At 39.1% G+C, this 21,033-nt stretch overlaps 1 protein-coding gene across 2 annotated transcripts in view; it reads left to right on the top strand.

Moving 5' to 3' along the window:
* Nucleotides 1-21,033, top strand: part of gabrg2 (gamma-aminobutyric acid type A receptor subunit gamma2) — a 53,665-nt gene that overhangs the window by 12,036 nt on the left and 20,596 nt on the right. For both annotated transcript variants that reach the window (XM_080482591.1, XM_080482590.1), the window contains exons 3-6: nucleotides 4,143-4,210; nucleotides 7,361-7,581; nucleotides 9,006-9,088; nucleotides 11,168-11,305. In XM_080482591.1, coding sequence (XP_080338717.1) covers nucleotides 4,143-4,210; nucleotides 7,361-7,581; nucleotides 9,006-9,088; nucleotides 11,168-11,305 — 510 coding nt within the window. The remainder of the gene's footprint in view (nucleotides 1-4,142; nucleotides 4,211-7,360; nucleotides 7,582-9,005; nucleotides 9,089-11,167; nucleotides 11,306-21,033) is intronic.

The following is a 21,033-nucleotide window of genomic DNA, read 5'->3' on the forward strand; positions in this document are numbered from 1 at the left end:
CTTGGTCTGACCTCACTGTCTACACTTCCAGCTCTTTCACCTAGTTTATCAAGTGAACGATGGTTTGTTCCACTTTGTGACATTGACAGGATTCATACAGTCTGAAGGCTGTCAACTCTATCACATCCTTACTGAGATAAAGCGTTCACAAGCAGCACTGACTTTCGTTTGCTTTGGGTCTCTTAATGATCACCTTCTGTGGATATTGGATCCTCAGAATTGGGATAGCAAGTCCTATGAATTCTCTAAGGTATATATATATTAATTTATTCTGTAATAAAAATCGTTCTCAATCCCAATGAATTCAATTCCCAGAATTGTTTCAAAACATATATATGGGGGACTGGACTTATTTATTCATTTCATGTACACAGTGTACATTTTTACATGAGCTACTTGAAATTAGTAATCTGTCTCATTTGGGCATACTGACAAGACAGGCAGCAAAAACACACATAACTGAAATGTCAAACATTATTCTCCCCTTTTATGCAAAATTTTAAACAAAAACAAAAGCTGACTTACTACATTCTGAACTGTAGACTTTGGCATTGCACAGCCTGCAAGCCACATGTTGTCTTTTCATTGTGCCTGTGAAAGTAGTGTAAGAAATACATTTGCACTATGTCTTATTCTAACTAAAAGGTGGACCAAACTGCTTTCTTAGAGTGATATTTTCTAATCGAGCAGACCTGAATTTAATTCAAGGCTCCGCCCCTTCACGGAAGTCCCACTTCCATCATATATCCCCACGGGAAAAGTAACTGCACACCCATGTTTTAATGCAACATCTGGTACCCACATTACTCAAATGCCTGAATAAAGGTGTGATGTTATTTGGTAAATGTGTTGATAAAAATGTTACACAACCCACATCCAAATCAAATGACTATAATGTCAAATGAGACATAACCTGTAGTTGTGTCATTAGTTTGTCATAATATATTCCCTCTAACATACATTGCAAAAATGATTAAAAAAAACATTTATAATGGGATAAAAGAGACACATTCACTGCAGAAGAGTACGAGGTGTCTTTGAGTGTTACGTGTTGACAGGCAGCTGAGTTTTTTATGAAGTACGTGGACTTGTGTTTGTGTACATGCATGCATTACGGCCAGGAAGGCTGTCCGTCACGGCGCTGTGAACCTGTAGACAAGTAGCTTACTCCCTTCACTTTGATGGACAGCAGGGCAAGTCTGACCTGTCTGCATAAGCCTATCTGAGTCTATCTGCAACGGAAGACCTAGGAGAAGCTCAGTAGCCTCATCACTCAGTGCATGGGCCAATGTTGCTGGGACAACTGGATGGAATCGGGAACTGTCATGTATTGTCATATAATGAAGCCTCAATCTATTCTGGGGGGTGAATAGTTTGCGTGCCCTTGTGGCAGAGGTGTCCCACCTCTTGATTATTCAAGCAGAAAATGGTGAGAATATATTAGGGAATAGCATCATTTCTATGCGCTTGAGTGAGAGAGTATAGATGGCAGAAAGAGGCAAAGAAAAACAGAAGAAAGACCAGGAATGAAGCAATTGATTCGAAAAGACTGACCTTAGTTGTGAACTGTGAACTAAGCCACTTACCTTCAATCTTTCACAAGAAACATACATGTAATATTTTGTTTTCTTTTTTTTTGTTCTTGGGCATGTCACTGTCGACTTAGGAGAGTAAAAAGTAAAATCTCATCAACCGTTTCGTCAGACATCCCACTGAAAGGTTGATGCCTTTCCCTCCAAATTCAATCTTATCTCTTTGTGAGGAAGCTCAGAAAACCATTAGGTGAAACTGAAAGGGACCAATGCAGTGATTTGACCGTATGCCAGTCCTAAAGCTTTAAAGCAGAACTAATGAATGGATGGAAATGACTACACGCACTTAGAGAAGCCGTGTGACACTGATGTGTATAGATAGGCCTTTACACCCGTCTGCATTGATGGTTTTTCTGTACACCGTACGATACATTCCAGAATATAATATGAAACACTCCATGAGGGGCATTGTTTCACTTTCTTGTGACTTTAGAAGAGGGTCTGTACTGTAAGTTCAAGAGCAGCCCAGATCTGCTTTGAGGTGGAGCTTCAACCAAGAAAGATGCTACATAACTGGGCGACCGACTGCCACCGTCTTCAAATGTGCTATGATCTTGCTTTCTCTGCATTGGTCTTCCAGCTGCTACCAAGTTACATGTCTACACCAGGGTTATAATTAGCTGGCGATGCTGTCATCTGAGCTGCCAACCAACCAGCCACAGCCAGGCAAAGTGAAGTTTCTACTCCGTTCCTCAGAGCGCTGAGCATAGATTTAGATTAATTGCTGATTGTGCCACGTCTTCGCTTTGAAGTCCATTATGATGCTCATTTAACTTTAATGGCACTGGAGTGTATAGCACACATGAAATCTGAAGAAAATTGGACAGAGAAAGAAAACCGAATAAAAAGTGAAAATCCTCGATTCATAACACAGCCATTCATTGATCAAGGTCTTCTTTTTTTATTTCAGAGAAGAAACAGCTTTGCAGGGCAGCAACAAAGATCTGAAGTAAACTGTGAAAGAGAATTTAGTGATGTGTGATTTTTTTGGGAATGCATGGCTGTGGTCAGAGTTGTCTTTTACCATTATGTCTGCAGTGGGAGTGTTGGCATGCATTACATTGTCTCAGACAGCAAGTTTGCACAGTCATTTTGTAATAATGATTTCTTGGCACCTCTTTGTGTATTGATGGAGGCCTATCGCTATCCAGCTGGCTGCATGAAATAAGAAAATTAAATTTGAGTGTTTTTCCTATAAATATTGTATTCAAATCATGCCTACAGTTGATTATGTCGCCTACATTCTAGTTCATGCCCAGTCGCAGCCTAAATATTCTAATTATATTGATGTAACCAGAAGAAATCCACATTAACTTGTGGAAAGCAATATGTGGAAGCAAGTAGAAAACCATCAGGAGCTGTGTGAGTCTGTTTTTCATGCATATAGAAGTTGTACTGTATCTGCAGAGTGGGACAGAGATCGACATTCATGTCATGAGTGACATGGAAACGGAATGCAAACCTGGAGACATCCCTTCGGTCTACGTCTCACACTTGCTTTAGCTCCAACATGGAGCCTCGAGGCCGCCCGAGTCTGAACCTCACTCATTACTAAGACGTAACGCCCAGTCAACCGTAAACCTCGGCTGGCAGTGCGAGCGCTGATCCAAGGCTAACTCAGAGGCCCTGACAGAGGATGGATGTCCATTTCACACCAACCGAGTTCTTCACCCATACTCTGTCTGAAGCCTGCCTCGCCATCTTACTAAACCAGTGTGGGTCGAACCCACCAGAAGGTGGAACTCACAATGGTCAACAATTTATTTACATACATGTAGGCATGCAAAACACAGCAAATGGTCAGTTTGCTCAAAAACACAAAGTTAATTATCAGGAGGCTTGATTGAAAAGACAATTGGACCTGCAGGCTCTGATTTCGGATGGCACATTCTATTCAATTAGTATTATTTGATAAATAACAGACGGGATAACACACATGTAATGTGTTATTGTGCTGAAAATGTAGGTAAATCACTCAATAATTGAAAAGGATCAAAGATTCAAAGCGATATGTTGCAAAAGGAAACCTCTTTATTAAATGTCAACAACATACATATCCACTGATGAGTCTAAAATGTGTATAATTAGAGATGTGTCCAGTTGAACATTTACAGGAGGAGAATCTTTTTTATTTCAGTAGTGTTAATCCAATAAAATGCTGTTATTTTAAGATAATTATTTTGGTAAGAGAGAAGGTGGAATGTTGTCTGTGTTATCTCAGTTTTTTTCAACTTTTTAAAGAAAGTTGTCACAAGCTGTGTTTGATTCCCACGGTAGCATATAGAAGAAAATATCACAAGTTCTGATAATAAGTGTATAGGTTGGGAGCACTCTGATGGCTGACGTCTTGCTGTTGTCGAGTAACCTTTTTGTCCAGCAATTTGATGTACGGGAACTAATAAATTTATGAGTCCGATAATTCTGTTGGAGAATGGCTTCATCGCAAAACTAACCAAAGTTTGGAAATAATAAGCACCGTCCTCAAACCTGTACATCTTTATGAAGGATTAATGCTTGTCTCTAAAATCTGCTTTCCTTTTCTTTTCGCAGTTAAGCCAACAGTGATCCACACCGACATGTTTGTCAACAGCATCGGCCCAGTGAATGCTATTAATATGGTAAGTGATACTGGAATATGTTAATATGCCACTGGTACTATTAATAATCTGCCTGAAGCTGCTGTTAGAAACTGGAAGGAGGACTTCAACAGGGGCAGATGTTTGCTGTCTCCAGCAACGGTTGGTTTACCTTACCCTACTTCCTACTCCACACAAAAAAAATGTGGCCTGTTTAATTCATCAGACTGCAATCAAGCAAATGTTTCTTTCAACAAGAAACACTGATAAACAAGTATCCGGGACTCAAAACACTGTATTTCCTAATGCATCCAGCAAATTCTAAAATCTTCTCACTTTGTATTTGCCAAAAATTGCATCAGCGAATATTTGAGGTGTCACCTGTTCACAGTTTTTGAGGTTTGTTTAAGGCAAATATACCGATTTGTGATTCTCATTAAGCTTGGTTCGAAGACAAGATTTTGTTGAGCTTTTCATCATCTGTTTCTTGTTATTGTTGGAGTGAGACACTGTCCTATTGAAAACATCATATTGGCTGCAGGGCTATTTTTTAAATTAGCAACAGCAATACTTAGTGTGTTTTATTTTCTAACAACGAGCTTTAACAATTTGATTCAATTTCAGAAATATTAACAATAATAATGTGGCTATTATGAACATATCAGTAAAATGTGATTGTTGAAGAGCAGGGGTGTCAAACACATTTTTTTTTCGTTATGCTGCCCAATTTCATCTTGAGTTGGCCGTACCTGTAAAATACTGCTATAATAACCTTTAAACTGAAACTTTAAAGGTTTTATTTGTTGTGGTGCAAAGCATATGTGATGAAAAATTTTCATATTTTTACAAAACCACACAATTACTCCAGAAAATAAACTATAATCTCAACATAAAGTCAATTTTAATGAAACCATCAAAATACTGTGAATTGTAAAAACCTATATAGCTGCTCATTAAGCATGTTTTTACACACTTACCATGGCAACATGACATTGAGGCTTATGCAAGTGTGCTATATTTCACGGCAGCATCACCAGTACCTCAGGTTTGTGTTGTGTTGTGTCTGCTACTCTAAAGAAATGTAAAAAAAAAAAGTAAAAATCAATCTTTTCTTTGACATTTTTTCCATTTGATTGGTGGTGTGGCAGTCTCTTGTGTGCCCATTTTTGGGCCACGGGCCTTATGTTTGAGACCCCTGTTGTAGAGACAGTCATTTCATTTGCTCACGGTTTTGTTAGTTTTTCAGAACTGGGCATAATATCCGCCTAAAATGTTTGGAAAAAGCTTCTTTTTTTGGGGGGGGTTCAGTTCCAAATATTCTCATCCAATATATTCCTGTCAACACAAAAAAAGCTGATTAGTATTTGCTGACCTTGCCCCGCACTCATCTTGTGGTAACGATTCGTACTGCTGAGAAATAAGGTGTGATGACTGTGATGCAGAAATGATAATTAAAACAATGGAGAACAGGTTAGAGGAAAAACACTGAAACAACCACTGGGAGACTCAACAGCATTTCATTTTTTTTTTTTGTCATTGTCATTGTTGCATGCCCTTGCTGAGAGCCTCCTCTCGATTGTATTTCTGCAGAGCAGTCTGCTCTACATGGTGATGACATTCTCTTTTACTTCGTCTGAGCCAAAACACCCACTCTCTATAACTGCACCCACAATGATGTTGAGAGAGGAGAATCGCTTGATGGCATCAGCTAGAAAATGTGTGTTTGTGCTCGCATTAGGGCGTCCGCCTGCATGCACAGTTGCATCTGTGTGGCGAGGGCATTCTGCTGACATGAAAGGTTGACTGATGGGCTCACATTCATATGTAATCTCTGTGGCTGGTCTGTGCATCCACACTGTGACATGACAAATGAAGGGAGGCTGGTAGCTTTTTTTTTTTTTTCTCTTCTGAAGAGTAGAGAATAAGCCGATGGTGCGGGGGTGTGTGTCTAAGCATGAACACAATTCTGATTTGTTAATTGTTAATTATGCGTGAGGAATATTTGAATTATGGAAACGTTACAACTCCAATGAGTGTGAGAGAGCGGGAGCGGAGAGTGCTGGGACAGGCTAACCCTGAGAAAGAACTTGAAATCTGAAAAATAATTATAAATTTATGATTTGAAGCCTCTGCAGTCGAACAGTCTTTGGATGCTTTTAATGTGCGCAACTGTCTGAACTGAGAGAAATGTAATTCTTGAAGGATCCCAGAGTGTACATAAAAATAAAGAAAAAGCCCATGTTTATCCTGCTGGGTTAAGCCCAGGTGAAGATCAAGGCATATAACCTTTCTCTTGTTGTTAGTTTTGAACTGTTGGTCCGTCCCTGGTGGAAAAAGAAAAGGATGCTGAATAGATGGGAATGCAACCAGGTGAAAATGCTTTTCAAATCTCATTTAGTCCTCTTTGGCGTGGATTCGGGCTTTATTGTTGGGCTCAGCTTTGTCAGAAAGTTAATGCTTTATACCTTCTTACACAGAAATCCCCAGATCTTTTTTTTCTCTCTCCTGCTGTACCTCACTTTGAACTTTGAGGCTCAACACATCCAAATAACAAAATGAATAACAAAAGATTGATAGCTCCCCGGCTTTCACTGCCTCTTCTTTCTCTCTCACATCAGAGCGCATCTCCTCACCTTTTCTCTCAGCTCCCCTATTCTGCCTGTGCTCCTATTACCTTCGTCAAATACAGTATATATATATATATATATATATATATATAGCATTCACAAAGACTGAATAGAAGATGGAAGGTTTTTGTCAAAGCTCAAGACAAAGTGCTGTCAAAGCTGCAGGTTATAAGGTTGGGTAATACTTCAGTCAAACAATACGGTGTTATTAATTGCCCCGTTGAACATTTAATTTTCAGGTTGAGAGCGTCAAGATGGTCTTTTTCAGCAACGCTCTTTAGTAAGGACAAAAGAAGTTCTCGACCCGAATAGACACTGTCTTGTGTGAGGGGAAAATTGTGTTCCAGCTTTGAAGTTTTCACCGGCGTGGAAGACTTTCTTTCAAACTGCAAGAACGATTGCTTTTGCGGGCCACATTTCAGGACGGCCTGATTGCTGCTCACAGTGAGAAGCAGCACTTTGTTGACAGGGCTGGATGGATTTAACACTTTCTCAACACTGTGTAACTTAAGTATGTTCAACTTCTAAATGAAGACTCTGGTAAAGCTGTGTTTTATGTCATCAGGAATACACCATCGACATCTTTTTCGCTCAGACTTGGTACGACAGAAGGTTAAAATTCAACAGCACGATGAAGGTCCTGCGTCTTAACAGCAACATGGTGGGAAAGATTTGGATCCCAGACACCTTCTTCCGCAACTCCAAGAAGGCAGACGCTCATTGGATCACTACACCTAATCGAATGCTCAGGATCTGGAATGACGGACGGATACTCTACACTCTCAGGTGAAGAAAAAAAAAAATCGGGGAAAGAAAAATCGGGGATGTTTGAAATGACCTGAGATATCAGATGGATGTATTTCTTTTGAACCTACGTTTTGCTTCAAAGGGGAATTTAATTCTTGAGACAATTTGATTTAGTATCTATCACAATCATTGAACTTAACCGAAAACATCAGTTGTAAGTAGTTTTTATTTCAGACATTATCCATTTAGTTTTAATTCTCCATATCATGTATCTAGATCAGAGGTGTTGCAGACATTTTAGTGCAGAGGCTACATACAACTCAATCTCATCTTTTGTGGGTCAGACGGGTAAAATAGTGCTATGATAACCTTTAACTCTAAACTTTAAAGTTTTTTTTGGTGCGGCACAGAGTAAAAAAAACTGTCAAATTCTTCAAATGTAAATTTTTACCCAAAAAACCTAAACAAATTCTGTATCTCAATGACAGCTAAGGTTCAAAAGTTCAAAATCGACTTACATGCTGCAAAGGACAAAAATAATAAATTTCCATATGGATCATTAGGTTGATTATTTTGGACAGGCACTGGGGCATTTCAACTTTTCAAGTGACATACATATGAATATACAGGAAGTCAGCCTTACAAAATGACATTCAAGGCTGCAACTACACTAGGGAATACACTAGGTAGATGTTGATCTTTGGTACTCTGGCATGAACACACGTCTTCAAAATTGCTTTCCTAACTACACTTCAGTGCAACTAGGGATTTACCAACACATTTACTTAGTATTAGTGAGTGCGTGTGAACTCATTACCTCTGACTACATATCTAACCATATCATTGGAGTGTTAAACCTGGGGGGGGTTAACGGAGAAATATGTGGCAGACAGATGGGAAAATGAAGGAAAAATATTAATTACACTTCTCTCCATGTTTGTATTCCATCATAAATACAGCAGACATTTACGCTGACACCACAATTTATCACCGGTGATAATAAGAGAGAAAGTGAAGTCGTCGGACTCAATCTCGCCATGATGGATGTTCTCCTATGCAGAACACTACCCCTCCACTTCATTAATTTGTTAAGGAACTCAGAACTTAACCACTGGTTAATTAGGATGACCGCTGTGATGCAGAGCACAATGATACATGACAATAGCGAGCGCATGGATAGGTAAAGTCATTTCAGGTCATTCTCTCATTAAGAAGAAGTTAAATGACTTTGCCTTCAAACTTCCTCAAGTGTGAAAAGAAGAGACAAGCGTGTTGCTGCAAAAAAAATAATCTATATTATTTTGTGAAATTTTAATAAATGTCATTAAGGATGAGGTCAGAGTTTTCACAATCTGACGTTTTTTATATAAACCGGGCCACTAATTATATTTGCATATGCTGTATATGTGAAAACATTGTGTTGTTGTTGTTTGTTAATGGGTCATAACTGTGTGTCCCTGCAGGTTGACCATTGATGCCGAGTGCCAGCTTAAACTGAACAACTTCCCGATGGATGAGCACTCGTGTCCCCTGGAGTTTTCAAGCTGTAAGTTTGGCCATATGCTGATGCCATACTGCGTCGCTCCGCCCTGTATTCCTGTCCATTATCTTAAACACGCACAGATGCTCTCTGGAAATGAACAGGAAATCTTGTTCAAGAAAAAAAAAAAAAAAAGACTGTAACCTCATGCCAAATGTATTAATTGCTCTTTTAACAGCTTTAGATTTCCTGAGCCTCAGTCGCCTCTGAAACAGATTAGTCTTACACATATTTATTGAAATATAAATTGCACATATGCATGCACTAAATGTACACGATTGTGCTTGGATTAGCAGGACAAAGTAAAACACGCATTGTACTTAAATAAAAAGCCCTTCAGATAATCCAAATATGCCCTTTGGCTCATTTTAATGCTATTTCAGACTAAAGATCAATAATAAGTTGAATGTTTTCAACATATGTTGCTTTATTTTAATACATACGTTGTGGAAATATAATTTATCACCTCATTGTCATAGTATGTAGTGGCACTCAGAAAAGTGTCAACCACAGGCAGTACTGATAGCTTTACGTGCACTCTGTCAATATGCTACTTTGAAAAAAAGAAGTGACACAACTCCAACTGTGTCAGTCTCTCCATGTGAAGAGTAACTGGGGTGCTAAGTTATGCAATTTAGGCCACTATGGATCAACAGAGAGATGCAACATGGGATATTCTCCTGAGAAAATGCTTCCTAAAAAGCTCTAGTCAGTGCACCAGAAAGAGAAAAAACAGGAGGGGGGGGGGGCCTAAAAATGGAACACAGGCATTCATTTAAATTTGATGAAAGCCATGAATGTTTTCAGAACTTTAAAAAAAAAAAAAAAAATGCTTGATGTACAGTACATGAGCTCAATCTCAGAAGTAGCAGGCGGAGCTGCGTGCAGCAAATTTATCACGCGGCATATTTTTACAACACGTGCCACAAAGCAACAAAGCATGGTAAATTTTCTAGTGCAGCCTCTCTTCTGCAGAGCTTCTGACTTCAGTCAGACAAAATCAGACCTCCTGAAATAAACTGAAAAATTACCGTTACGCAAGAGGCAGGAGAGCGTCTCAGAATGCTCAGAATCACACGTTAATATTTTAATCACAGTTTTTTATGTTTGTTTGGGGGTTTTTTTTCAACCACATGGTTCTAAATTAATTTATGCTACTCTGAGGGCATTATCGTTCTATCTTTCCAAAACGGACACTGAATCAATAATGCCTCCACGATGCATTACCAGTGAAGAAAGCCGACTGCCTGCCTGCATTGCTGTAATGTGGCAAATGGGCAGCACCTTTCATCCCCCGGCTCCTTTGAGGTCCACCATTACTGGATGTCTGAGAGCACTTTAGTCATAAAATCATTTAAAGTTTGCACTGAGGAAAGTTTGCGTGCATTATTCAAGCCACTCCCTCATCGCGTCGCCCACTCCAGACCGAAAATGGCACTACACTGAAATCTGAAGAGGACCGACTGAATATATCATTACAGTCAGACTTCAACACTTGGAACAGTCAGGTTCTTGCTCTTGGCTTAAAAGAAGATTTACTGTCTTTTCAGTTGTTTTTTTTCCCAAACTGAGACACCAGCTAGAGACAGTCAATACCATCACTTGAATATTAAAATGCCGCTTCTTGTCAAAGTGAGTTGCATGAGATTACTATGCTGATTCTCTTAACCTTTAAATGTGGACTGGAGGTAACATTGAAGACATGATGCTTATTGCTGGCTATTGATCATTTCTTTTTCAGCTTTGTGTTTGAGAGTGTTCAGTGAAAACCAAGTTTCTCCTCACAGATGGACTAGATCAACATGGTGTGCAGGAGGCAGGAGACTGTTATATAATGGTTCTTTCATAAAATGGTTTGTGTGTATGGATTACTTAAAAACAAAACAGACTGCGCTCAGTGTTTTTGTCTTATATTGAAAAGAAAAGTTGTTTTCGGCAACAGAGAGCATATTTAAGGATTCAAGTTTTAAGATATTTCCCTGAACGTTAACGTCTTTGAAAAGAATTGTGTCATTTCTGCACTGAGCTCCTCTCCTGTGTTTTTCCTTTGAGTTTCAACTAAGCCGTGTGTCATCACTCCCTCAGATGGCTACCCAAGGGAGGAGATTGTGTACAAATGGAAGAGGAGCTCAGTGGAAGTTGGAGACATTCGCTCCTGGAGGCTCTACCAGTTCTCCTTTGTGGGGCTGAGGAACACCTCCGAAGTTGTCAGGACCGTCTCAGGTAGGAAATCAATCATTACAATCAATCAAAGATGTGTTTTATTGAGAACTTTTGATTGAATCAATATAGTTTTTTACTAACATGTGAGGGCCACGACAGACCAAAGATCCCGACTGACGCAGCACCTTTCACAGTGTGATTCCTCATTGAGTAGTAGAGCTGAATGACCAAATACATACAGTTCATCCAAATTGAAATCGATGCACGTTACCAATTGATGATCTGTATAATTATGTATGTGTGTTGCCAACGGTTACAACAACAACAACAACAACTTTTAGAGACTCAAAGAGGTGATTCATCATGTTTTCATCCCCATTTAGCTTCTACTGCCTCAAGACAAATCCATACCTCTACCTTCGTATATCTCACTTCCCCTGCAGGACAGACAAACAGATTTTCGATAGAGCTATTTTGCTTGGTCGAGTGGGATGGCACATTACAACAGCTCGAGCCTGTAATGTAGGAAGTGGAAAGCAGTGCTCCAGGATGGTATCCGATTCGTGCCAATGAATATTGCTCGCTCAGATTTTATTTCAGCCCTCATTTTGAAAATGTACGACATTCAGAAAGTCTCTCTGTTTCCATCTTGTTCCACACATGAATTACAAGACTCACGGTGGTGCAATCATTAGAATCATCTAAAATCTCCCCTGGCTATATTTCTTTCACTAGTTCATCCTTCATACCTGGGTCAACTGTGATTCATTTCAAACTTAACTTGCAAGGATGGATGAGTTTTAAGAATGCAGTGCTGAGTAGGTACTGAAAAGGAAGTTCTGCATCATCGGAGTGCTTTCTATTTGACGGGCTGGATTCTATTTAAAAGTGATGTGAGAATATGGATATTTGCCCAAGGAAAAACATCTGCTCTCACTGGACAGGGCTAATGTTTTAGAGAAGTATCACAAACTGCTGGCATGCGTATGCTTATTTGTTTATGTTTATATTCCTGAGACGTCTCCGAGTAATGTGTGTAAAGTATCGCATGGAGAAATATGTGTTCTTTAGGCTCGTCTGTTGTGCAACTCAAAGAAAGGCTGCCAGAAGGATTGACTTTGGCCAGAGGAAAGTCCATACTTATCAGCCACATAGACATACACATAAAACAAATGCCTATTGCGTATACATATGTTACACATTTCCTCATAAGCTTCATTTTTAAGTCACTGTGAGAAAGATTTAGCAGTTTCAATGTTTATTAGCCCAAAGCTCAAACTTAATAAATTACTAAAAAAGTAGCCGGTATTTATCAGCCTCCATATAGCAGTTTTGTTTCTGTTTTTTTAGCTGTAGCAAAGTTCATATTTGACAAATTCAGTCATCTATCAAGTGTGTGGGGTTCTTGCAAATTAGGAAATCTCCTGAAGATAAGATCCCAATCTGACATTTGAAGGTACTTGGTTAGAAAATCAGTAATTCTTTTTGCAAGATTTGTTAATTGTGACATTTAAAAAGGGTGTTTAGGCATGAAAATTGTGTTTGTTTGTTTTTTGATACCAGACGGTGGAGGTGTTAACAGTTAACTCTGATGTTATACAATGTATTGTTTCTGAAGTGTTTTCTGGGGGTGTAAAAGCTGTTATTCCCTTTTCTATAAATGTGACACATACAAGAAAAAAAAGGCAAATCATAATGAGCCATCAGCTTTTACAAAATGTATTCCAACAGTTTAGCTGAGCAACATAACCAGTTAAATAATGTGCTGACCTCCTAACAGAGGCGTTGTGCTCAGTACAAAGTTTCTAAATGCTTACATGCATTCATACTTATAGGCGTTGGGGTAAGTTATGCACATACAAAAGCACAAAATAGATTATTTTTGTGTGTCGCAGAACATGTGGATTGTGTCAAAATTGCTGCGCAAGTTGATTTAAAAATAAAGTCAAAACTTTTTGCACTTTTTCCCTGTTTCGATTAAAAAAATGTCCAAGCGACAACATGAAAAGGCGATCTGTAAGAGTCTGAGCCATGCTGGAGAATTTGCAGGGTCCTCTGACTCTCCCTCTGCCTTTGATCTGGTTTGTTATTTCCACAAACGGCCATCTGCTCTCTTGTCAGAGCAAAGAACCTTGACTGTGGCTGAGAGACCTCTTGTCTCATTTTGCAGTCAGTTTGGGTATCTGACCTGCTTGAAGACTGGCGAACACAACATCTGTCTTGAAAAGCAGTCAGTTAAGGTGTTATAATTGCCCAGTCGTCTCAAGCACCGACCATAGAGACAAAAGTGCTTCTGAACGATTTTTTAATGTTTTTTTCATAGCACAATATCACTGTCTTCTACTTGTGTTTAGATTTTTTGGTTTAAAAAGCGTGATAATAGTTTTGTTTTATTAATTGTCATGATTTTAATATGGATTTCAACCGTAAAACTCAGAAAATTGACTCACACATTTTGTTTATTTATTTAATATTAATTAATGAATTAATTATTTAAAATAGACTTTATTTGTAACCCCAACTTCATAAAATATAATAATTTAATAAAGCACATCAAAGAAGGTTTTTTGCTTTTTTATGATTTCGGTTTAAAAATTTAGAAAGATGATATGAATCAATTTCATTTGGTTAGACTTGGTTCCTAACAGGAACTAGGTGACTAGGCAGTTACTTTTGTGATGTAGGGCAATGATTACTAACTAGGGGGGCCCGACCGAAGTTTCATGGTGGATCATGAAGCCCTTTTGAGTTTAAGTAGTATAGCTTTTTTTATGCCTTACAAATACATGAGTCAGCATGGACTTAATCTGGGTCAAAAAATGACTACGTTTGAATTTGTGTAAAGTGTTATCATTTATTTAAAGACATAAAAAAAAACCCACTAATAACACGTTTTAAAGCACTACAACAATATGGGCGTGTTGAATTTGAACATCTTGTCTTCAATATACACAAAGGTAAGCTCACAAAGTAAAAAATGGCAGAGCGTGAGGGTACACAGAAAGAATAATTTGTCAAAAAAGAAAAGAAAAGTGTACCAAGAGAGTTAGCATAGACTGTGGCTTCATTGAAGCAATGAATAAAATATGAGCTGAAAGTGTCTTTTGTGGTGAAAAACTGGCGAGTGAAAGTTTGAAACTGCAAGCTGAAGAGACACCAGACCAGTAAACACCCCGAGATGGTGTTGTAAACCCAAAGAGTGTAGTGGGTGGATGGGAGGGTGGGGGGGTGGGGGGCCACCTACGTTTATGATGGTTAAAAAAAAAAATAATTGTGTCCCTCAAGAAAAATGGGAACCACTAATATGATGGTAAGGAAGTTGACTGTATGTCTTAAAAGTTGTATTTCAACTCTGAATGTAATGGTTTAACTCTGTTGTGGTGGTTACAGTTTCTAGTTACGATTTTAGAAAGCCATAAGGTCATCCTCCTGCAAAGAACAATTAGTGAGTTGGGAAATAAACTCTAGCTTCACTTGAATTTGTCTTATTCTGCTGGGCTCGTCTTAATAATGTGCATGTAGGTGTGTTATGGTGTCGCTGAGCTGCACTTTTTTTTTTTTTCTTTATGTAATTGACATGTTTATAGGCAGATGTAAAGGATTAGGAACAATATGATGGCTCAGGAGTTAAAACATTTGTGAAAGAATAGTGCAATCATCTCCATCTCTAAAGGCAGTAAAACAAAAGGTTTTCAAGCGTCTAGAACAGCATCCCTGCCACATCTGCATCTTTTAAGTAGGTGTTTAGGTACCCTGGTGGACGCTTGCTTCAAAGCATTGTAAATATGAGCCATAACACCTGCCACCGAACTCCGTGTTCTGCTGATGCTGATTCTTCTTCTTTATGACTCTGTGTATTTGGGATCACTGCCACACTGTTGAATGAATTTGGGACACATCAGACACTCCCCCGATGCCAATGCTTGTTTTATAATTTAAGCATATAAATTGTCTAAACAAGACAGTGTTTTAAAGGTTTGTCATTTAAAATACAAAAATGCAAGCTGTAGATTTATTTATTTTTTGTATTAGGGTGAAGTGACATTAGAGAGCGGTTTTATTTTCTAGTCTAGACTAATAGAGCTCTGTTGGCAGTGGACTATATTGAACAAGGTGACTGTCCTTCAGGTTATGTGTCTTTTCCCTGCACGGCAGATCAAAGTAACTTACACCTATTCTTGAAAAAAGAAAAAATCTACTTGAAGTACTATGCTGAATCAAATAAAATGAGTTGGGATAGGTCAAGTGAGGCAACAGGAGAACACTTAATGGTAAGCTAAGCAGACAGGCAGGCAGGTGAATGGGCCTGATCCAGACAATGATGACTGGAGCGGATAGCCAGAGGAAGAGATTGCCTCTCATTTTGTGAGACAAGCCAATCTCCCCTTACTGTGACAAGTTGAGCCAGTGCTCACTCCTCTTCTGGCCTTGTGTATCGGCGCTTGCGTTCTCGTGCGAGCCTGTTTTCTTTTTATAATAAAAAGATAAAACGTGTTGCAAGATTAAAGAGCAATTGAGTGAAACTGAAATGAAAGGGCGCCAGAGAGGGCATGCCATCTGCTGCTTTGGTCCAGCTCTGTTGTTGCTTTTCATAAAGGCTATGTCCATTTTTATATGGTTTCTCTTCCTTCCCTCAGCTAGTGTCCAAAGGCTTGGTCTCTCACATGTCACTTCTTATCAGGGTTGTCTGTCCTGCCTGGAAGCCTATACCTGCACACACACACACACACACACACACACACACACACACACACACACACACACACACACACACACACACACACACACACACACACACACACACACACACACACACACAGACACTCGCAAACACACACACACACACTCGCAAACACACACACTCGCAGGCTGAAACAATATTACTGTGAGGGCAAGCGAGGACTCTTGCAGAACATCCGTGAAGAGCAGAACAAGAGTAAGATGACTAACACAGATGCAGAGGATTTGAGTGGTGTGCAGCTAAGCTACTAGGTAACATTGTTAACCTCAAGGATAATCACTCATTTACCTGTGTGTGTCCATCTGTCATGCTGGATCAAATCGAAGACAACAACAATCAGAAAAGTATTTACAGGCAGAGCTGCTGCATTTTATAAACCTGCATAATAGCACACATTTACAAATGTCAAGTCATAGATTTTGATCAAATTTGAAAACCTACATCCCGATAGTTAAGTGAATAGCACAGTGGACATGGATTATCTGTCCAAGCATCCTTTTTCTGTAATTGCTCAATCCATTTTAGGAATAGGAATATGGGACACAGGAGCCGATTGCAGTTGAGCACTAAAAATTATACAAGTACATGTGGAAGCTGATCCGCTAAGGGGATGCAGAAGGATTTTATCTAACAATGTTGATTTAGCCTCTTTGCCTTCATGAATTTGGAAAATGTAACTTGTGTATTCAAATGCACAATGCTGGGAGTACTGATGTGAAACATTAACAAACATTGTGATAAGCAGTGTGTCATAATAAGTTTAGGCTTGTGTTGTTTTTTTTTATGGAAAGGAAGTGTGGTTCATCTCCACTTTTTAACAGAGATGCTGCAGTTTATTGTTGAGAGGTGATTGTTCAACTTGCTTCCTCATTTGCAGACTTCACTATGAGATATTTTCTGGATTGTGCACCTTCTCAGGTCCATCCTTTCTGTTGCTGTTGCTTTTCTCACAAATTTGACTTTGTGATAGATAGTCACCCATACTGCAGTTTTCTTCAGCTTTTTTGTTGTAATATTTTATTATGGTTGATGACTTATTCCAGCAACATGTCAAACTATTGCATTTCATACAATGTCTTGATAAAGTGTGAAGGCAGAATTGCCTTCATCACAATGCAAACACAGAGACAGACAATGGCACTCCTTCACACTTTTGTGCAGACACCAATTAACCATAGATGCATGGTTTTTGGATGATGGGAGCAAACAGGGATTAATGGAGAAAGTCCATGTACAGAACACAGACTCAATATTTCTGATGTTAGTGATAACCACTACAGCATCCTACAGATCATTTTTTAACGACTGGAAGATTGATACTGTGTCACTTAAAGTGTCTGCAGTGCATTACGATCACTGCTTGCAGTGACCTCAAACACGTTCTACAGTTTCATTTTGGCAGTGCATTCCCGACAAACATGAACAATTAATAACTTTTCTCGCTATACGTAAAAGATGCAAGTGCTACATAATTGCATTTGTATAAAGATGAACCAACGTGGCAGAGTGATTTGCTTGATCAAGAAATTATTTTTTGGGATACATTTCTGCTTAAGTCAGTGCAGTGTGTTTACGTTAATCATAACACATTCTCACAGGACTTTCTCTCCAGCCATTAGCCATCTTGCACATTAGTGGGATAAATGAGAACAGAAATGTCGTTCCGATTGCCGAAAGGCATTTTCTTCCTAGCATTAAAAGAATCAATGCTACTTGCTGTCTTTATTTTCTTGCTTTTCAACTAGACTCACTTTCCTCAGCAATGAATAATGGGATTGTTCGAGTGGGACATGAGGTGGTTAATTTCCTGCCCTTTAAGCTTAGCACAATGTCCCCTGTGTGCATCAGCCACTGGTCCATATCCATGTGTGTTTGACAGTACAGACAGAGTGCTTTGGACTGTGCCTGCATCCATGAATTATTGCATGTTTTTTGTGTCCACTTGCTCGCATGCACATTTCAGTGTGCGCTCTCCACTGAATATGAGGCTTTTTTTTATGTATTGGGAGCTATTCTTAGAGTGACCTTCCAAAAGCCATGCCGTGCAGCCCTGTTGTCTGTGTGCGCCCGCCTGTGTGATTCAGTTTGAGTGGAGAAAGCCCAGGGACACATCAGTGGCCTTCTCCTGATTACGGAGCGCCACAGTTTCCAGATGATTCTTTGATGGGGCAAATCTAGAGGCATTGTGGTTAAATAGAGATGGCTTGGCCGGAGAAAAAACAGTCAGGAAAAACAAATAAATATATTTATTCACAATTTTAAAAAGGCTGTCATACTCACACATTCAATCTCACACACCAAAGGATTAGCCCTGCAGCATGAAGAACTTTATCATTGTTGGGTTTTTTTGGGCCTCTCCAGTATGTAAATAGGCTATAAGGCCAACATACTCTTACACATACAAAACTAGAGTAAATTAATTAGCAGTTTGAATGATAATCCAGTTTTGTATGTGTTGGCTTTTAGACGGTAAATATCTTAGAATATGGTCCATCTTTGACTCTATAAACATTGCCAATGGGAGTACATTCGTATGGACATTCGTATGGACAGACAACAAAGTTGGATTGCTATTACAGTGACTGCCAACTATAAAACTACCAAGTCCCAGGAGAATATGGACTGGGAGTCATGACACTCTGGAGCAGGGGTGGGCATTCCTGGTCCTCAAGGGCCGCAGTCCTACACGGTTTCTATGTGTCCTCCCATCAAGACAGCTGACAGCAATTAATGGCTCGTTATCAAACTTTGTGCAGAGCCTCATCATGACAACTCAAGTGTGTTTGAGCAGGGAAACATGGAAAACATGCAGGACTGCGGCCCTCGAGGACCAGGAATGCCCACCCCTGCTCTGGAGGCTGCCATTGTTGTTATTGTTGTTATCTACCTGCATATGTGCAGAACAATTATTGATGTCAGCCATGGCGTGCATGCACAGTAGCAGCTTTTCCAAAAACTTGCGATAACCTCTGTTTCCACGGAGACAGACTTGAAGCATTTTCAAAAAGTTCCACCTTGGGAGCCATTTTCAAAAAGTGGCCGTTTCAGCAGCTCCAAACACTGTTGTGTAAACGGACAGCCAAAGCACAATGAAAGCTTTCTGTTTTCACTGGAGAATGTTGTTGTGTAAACACGGGCCTTGGTCTTTTGTCACAGAGGCCTTTGATAACATTTAAACTCTGCGTTGGGAGTACATATTTAATGGGCTTTGATGAAGCAAATACTTGTTTTTGTTGCACTTCCAAATAAAAAGTCAGCATTATAAACAAAAAGAGACAGGACAAGATTGTGGCAGTAACTGTCAGGAGCTTTGTGAAACTTCCCCATGGTGACATGATCCAAAGCAAATGAAAGGGAAAATGGTATAAACCTCTTCAAAAAAATGAGGCCAGTGAGAATCCTTGTCACTGGCTGCCTGGTTTAATCAAGAAATAATAGAAGGAGACAAAAAGCAATAAAACCCAAATGCCAATGTTTTTTTCATTGTTACTGAGACATTGAATCCCTGATCAAATAAAACACCTGCGAGAGCTGCAGCATATTGTGCAAAATTATCCCACTCTTCAATACATGAGTTGCTTTCATGAATTTATGCCTGATCTCCAGAATCGTTTACAAAACCAAAGAAATAATAAGATAAAAAAAAAAATACAGATAAAATTGCAAATTGATCTTTAAATGGTACCAAAAAAATATAGGTTTTCCGTAATTGTTATGTCACATGAGGGTACGATCACCGAGAGGCCAACCGTAAGCATGTGTTATTAAAAGAGATAGTCATACTTGAGTGAACGATTGGAAAAATATAAAACATTTTATAAAAAGGTCTGGACCAAACAGCTACAAGAAGACATTAACAACTACTAACTCAGTGTCCTAACATCCACAACTCCAAATTCTCCAAGCTGGGGTTGAATCATCTTGTTCAAATCATCTCAACGAGTGGTAGAAGCCAACTATAGGAAGGACGCCGCCATCTATCAAACCCGACACTCTATTAACGATCGACAAAAGCAAAATTTAAATATAACTCACACAGGATAGGTCTGACACAGTGCAAGAAAGGGAAGGTAGTCATATTTAAAGGGTTTAAATGCACATGGCAAGATAGCAGATGATTGAAAAATTAAAGAAAATAGGGAATATGATGGGGCCACATTAATACCAGCCACACCAAAGTGCTGACTTTGAATATGACCTGATCTGTCTTTTACTTTTTAGAACTTGGACTGAAAAGGTTGTTTTCCTCAGCTCTGGTCCTGCATACCAACAACACGGGAGCCTCAGAAACAACAGGAACATGTTGGTTGTGGTCCGCTGGCACCCGGCTGAATAGTCGTCCTTTGTATTTAACTTTGGTGGCAGGTATTCAATATACTGCTCTTCAAATGCTTTGGATGCAAGAGAGTATTATGCGCTGCGGGAGAAGTGGGCAGAACTGGAGCATAAAAAAGACGGTGGTTGCAGCAAAACCAGCGGGGCAGGACATCTGTGTGAAGAATTGTCCACTGGAGGCCACTAGAGACTGGAGACTAAACTTTATGTTACAAACTGAAGTTGCTTTTTAATTGTGTGACAATGGCTGTTTTAATTAACCCGTTTTCAATATTTATATTTTAGAAAATGAAATCAAGGTTTTTCCGAAATTTTCCCAAATATGAGCTTTTTTTTAAAAAGGGCGCATGTCTTAAATTCAGGGTTCTGAAAGTTCAAGAAGAACAATATTTCTGCTACGAGTACCTCGGGTTCAATGTGCTAATCGGCTTTGAATACAAGAAAATTTTGTTATTAAGTGGTGAACAAAGTACAGGAACATGTTAGCTGAGTATTATCTTAGACCAGGGGTCTAAACACATTGTAGTTCAGGGGTCAGATAAAAGCCCAATTTCATCTTGAGTGGACGGAATTGGTAAAATAGTGACATAATAACCTTCAAATTTAACCTTTAAAGTTTTTCTTTATTGTGTCGTCGAGTATACGTCATTAAAATGTTTATATTTCTATTTCACAAGACTAAACAATTAGTAAGAAAATATTTTTAATGATT

The sequence above is a fragment of the Lipophrys pholis genome, assembly GCF_963383615.2.
Source record: "Lipophrys pholis genome assembly, chromosome: 16".
In the NCBI taxonomy this organism is placed as follows: Eukaryota; Metazoa; Chordata; class Actinopteri; order Blenniiformes; family Blenniidae; genus Lipophrys; species Lipophrys pholis.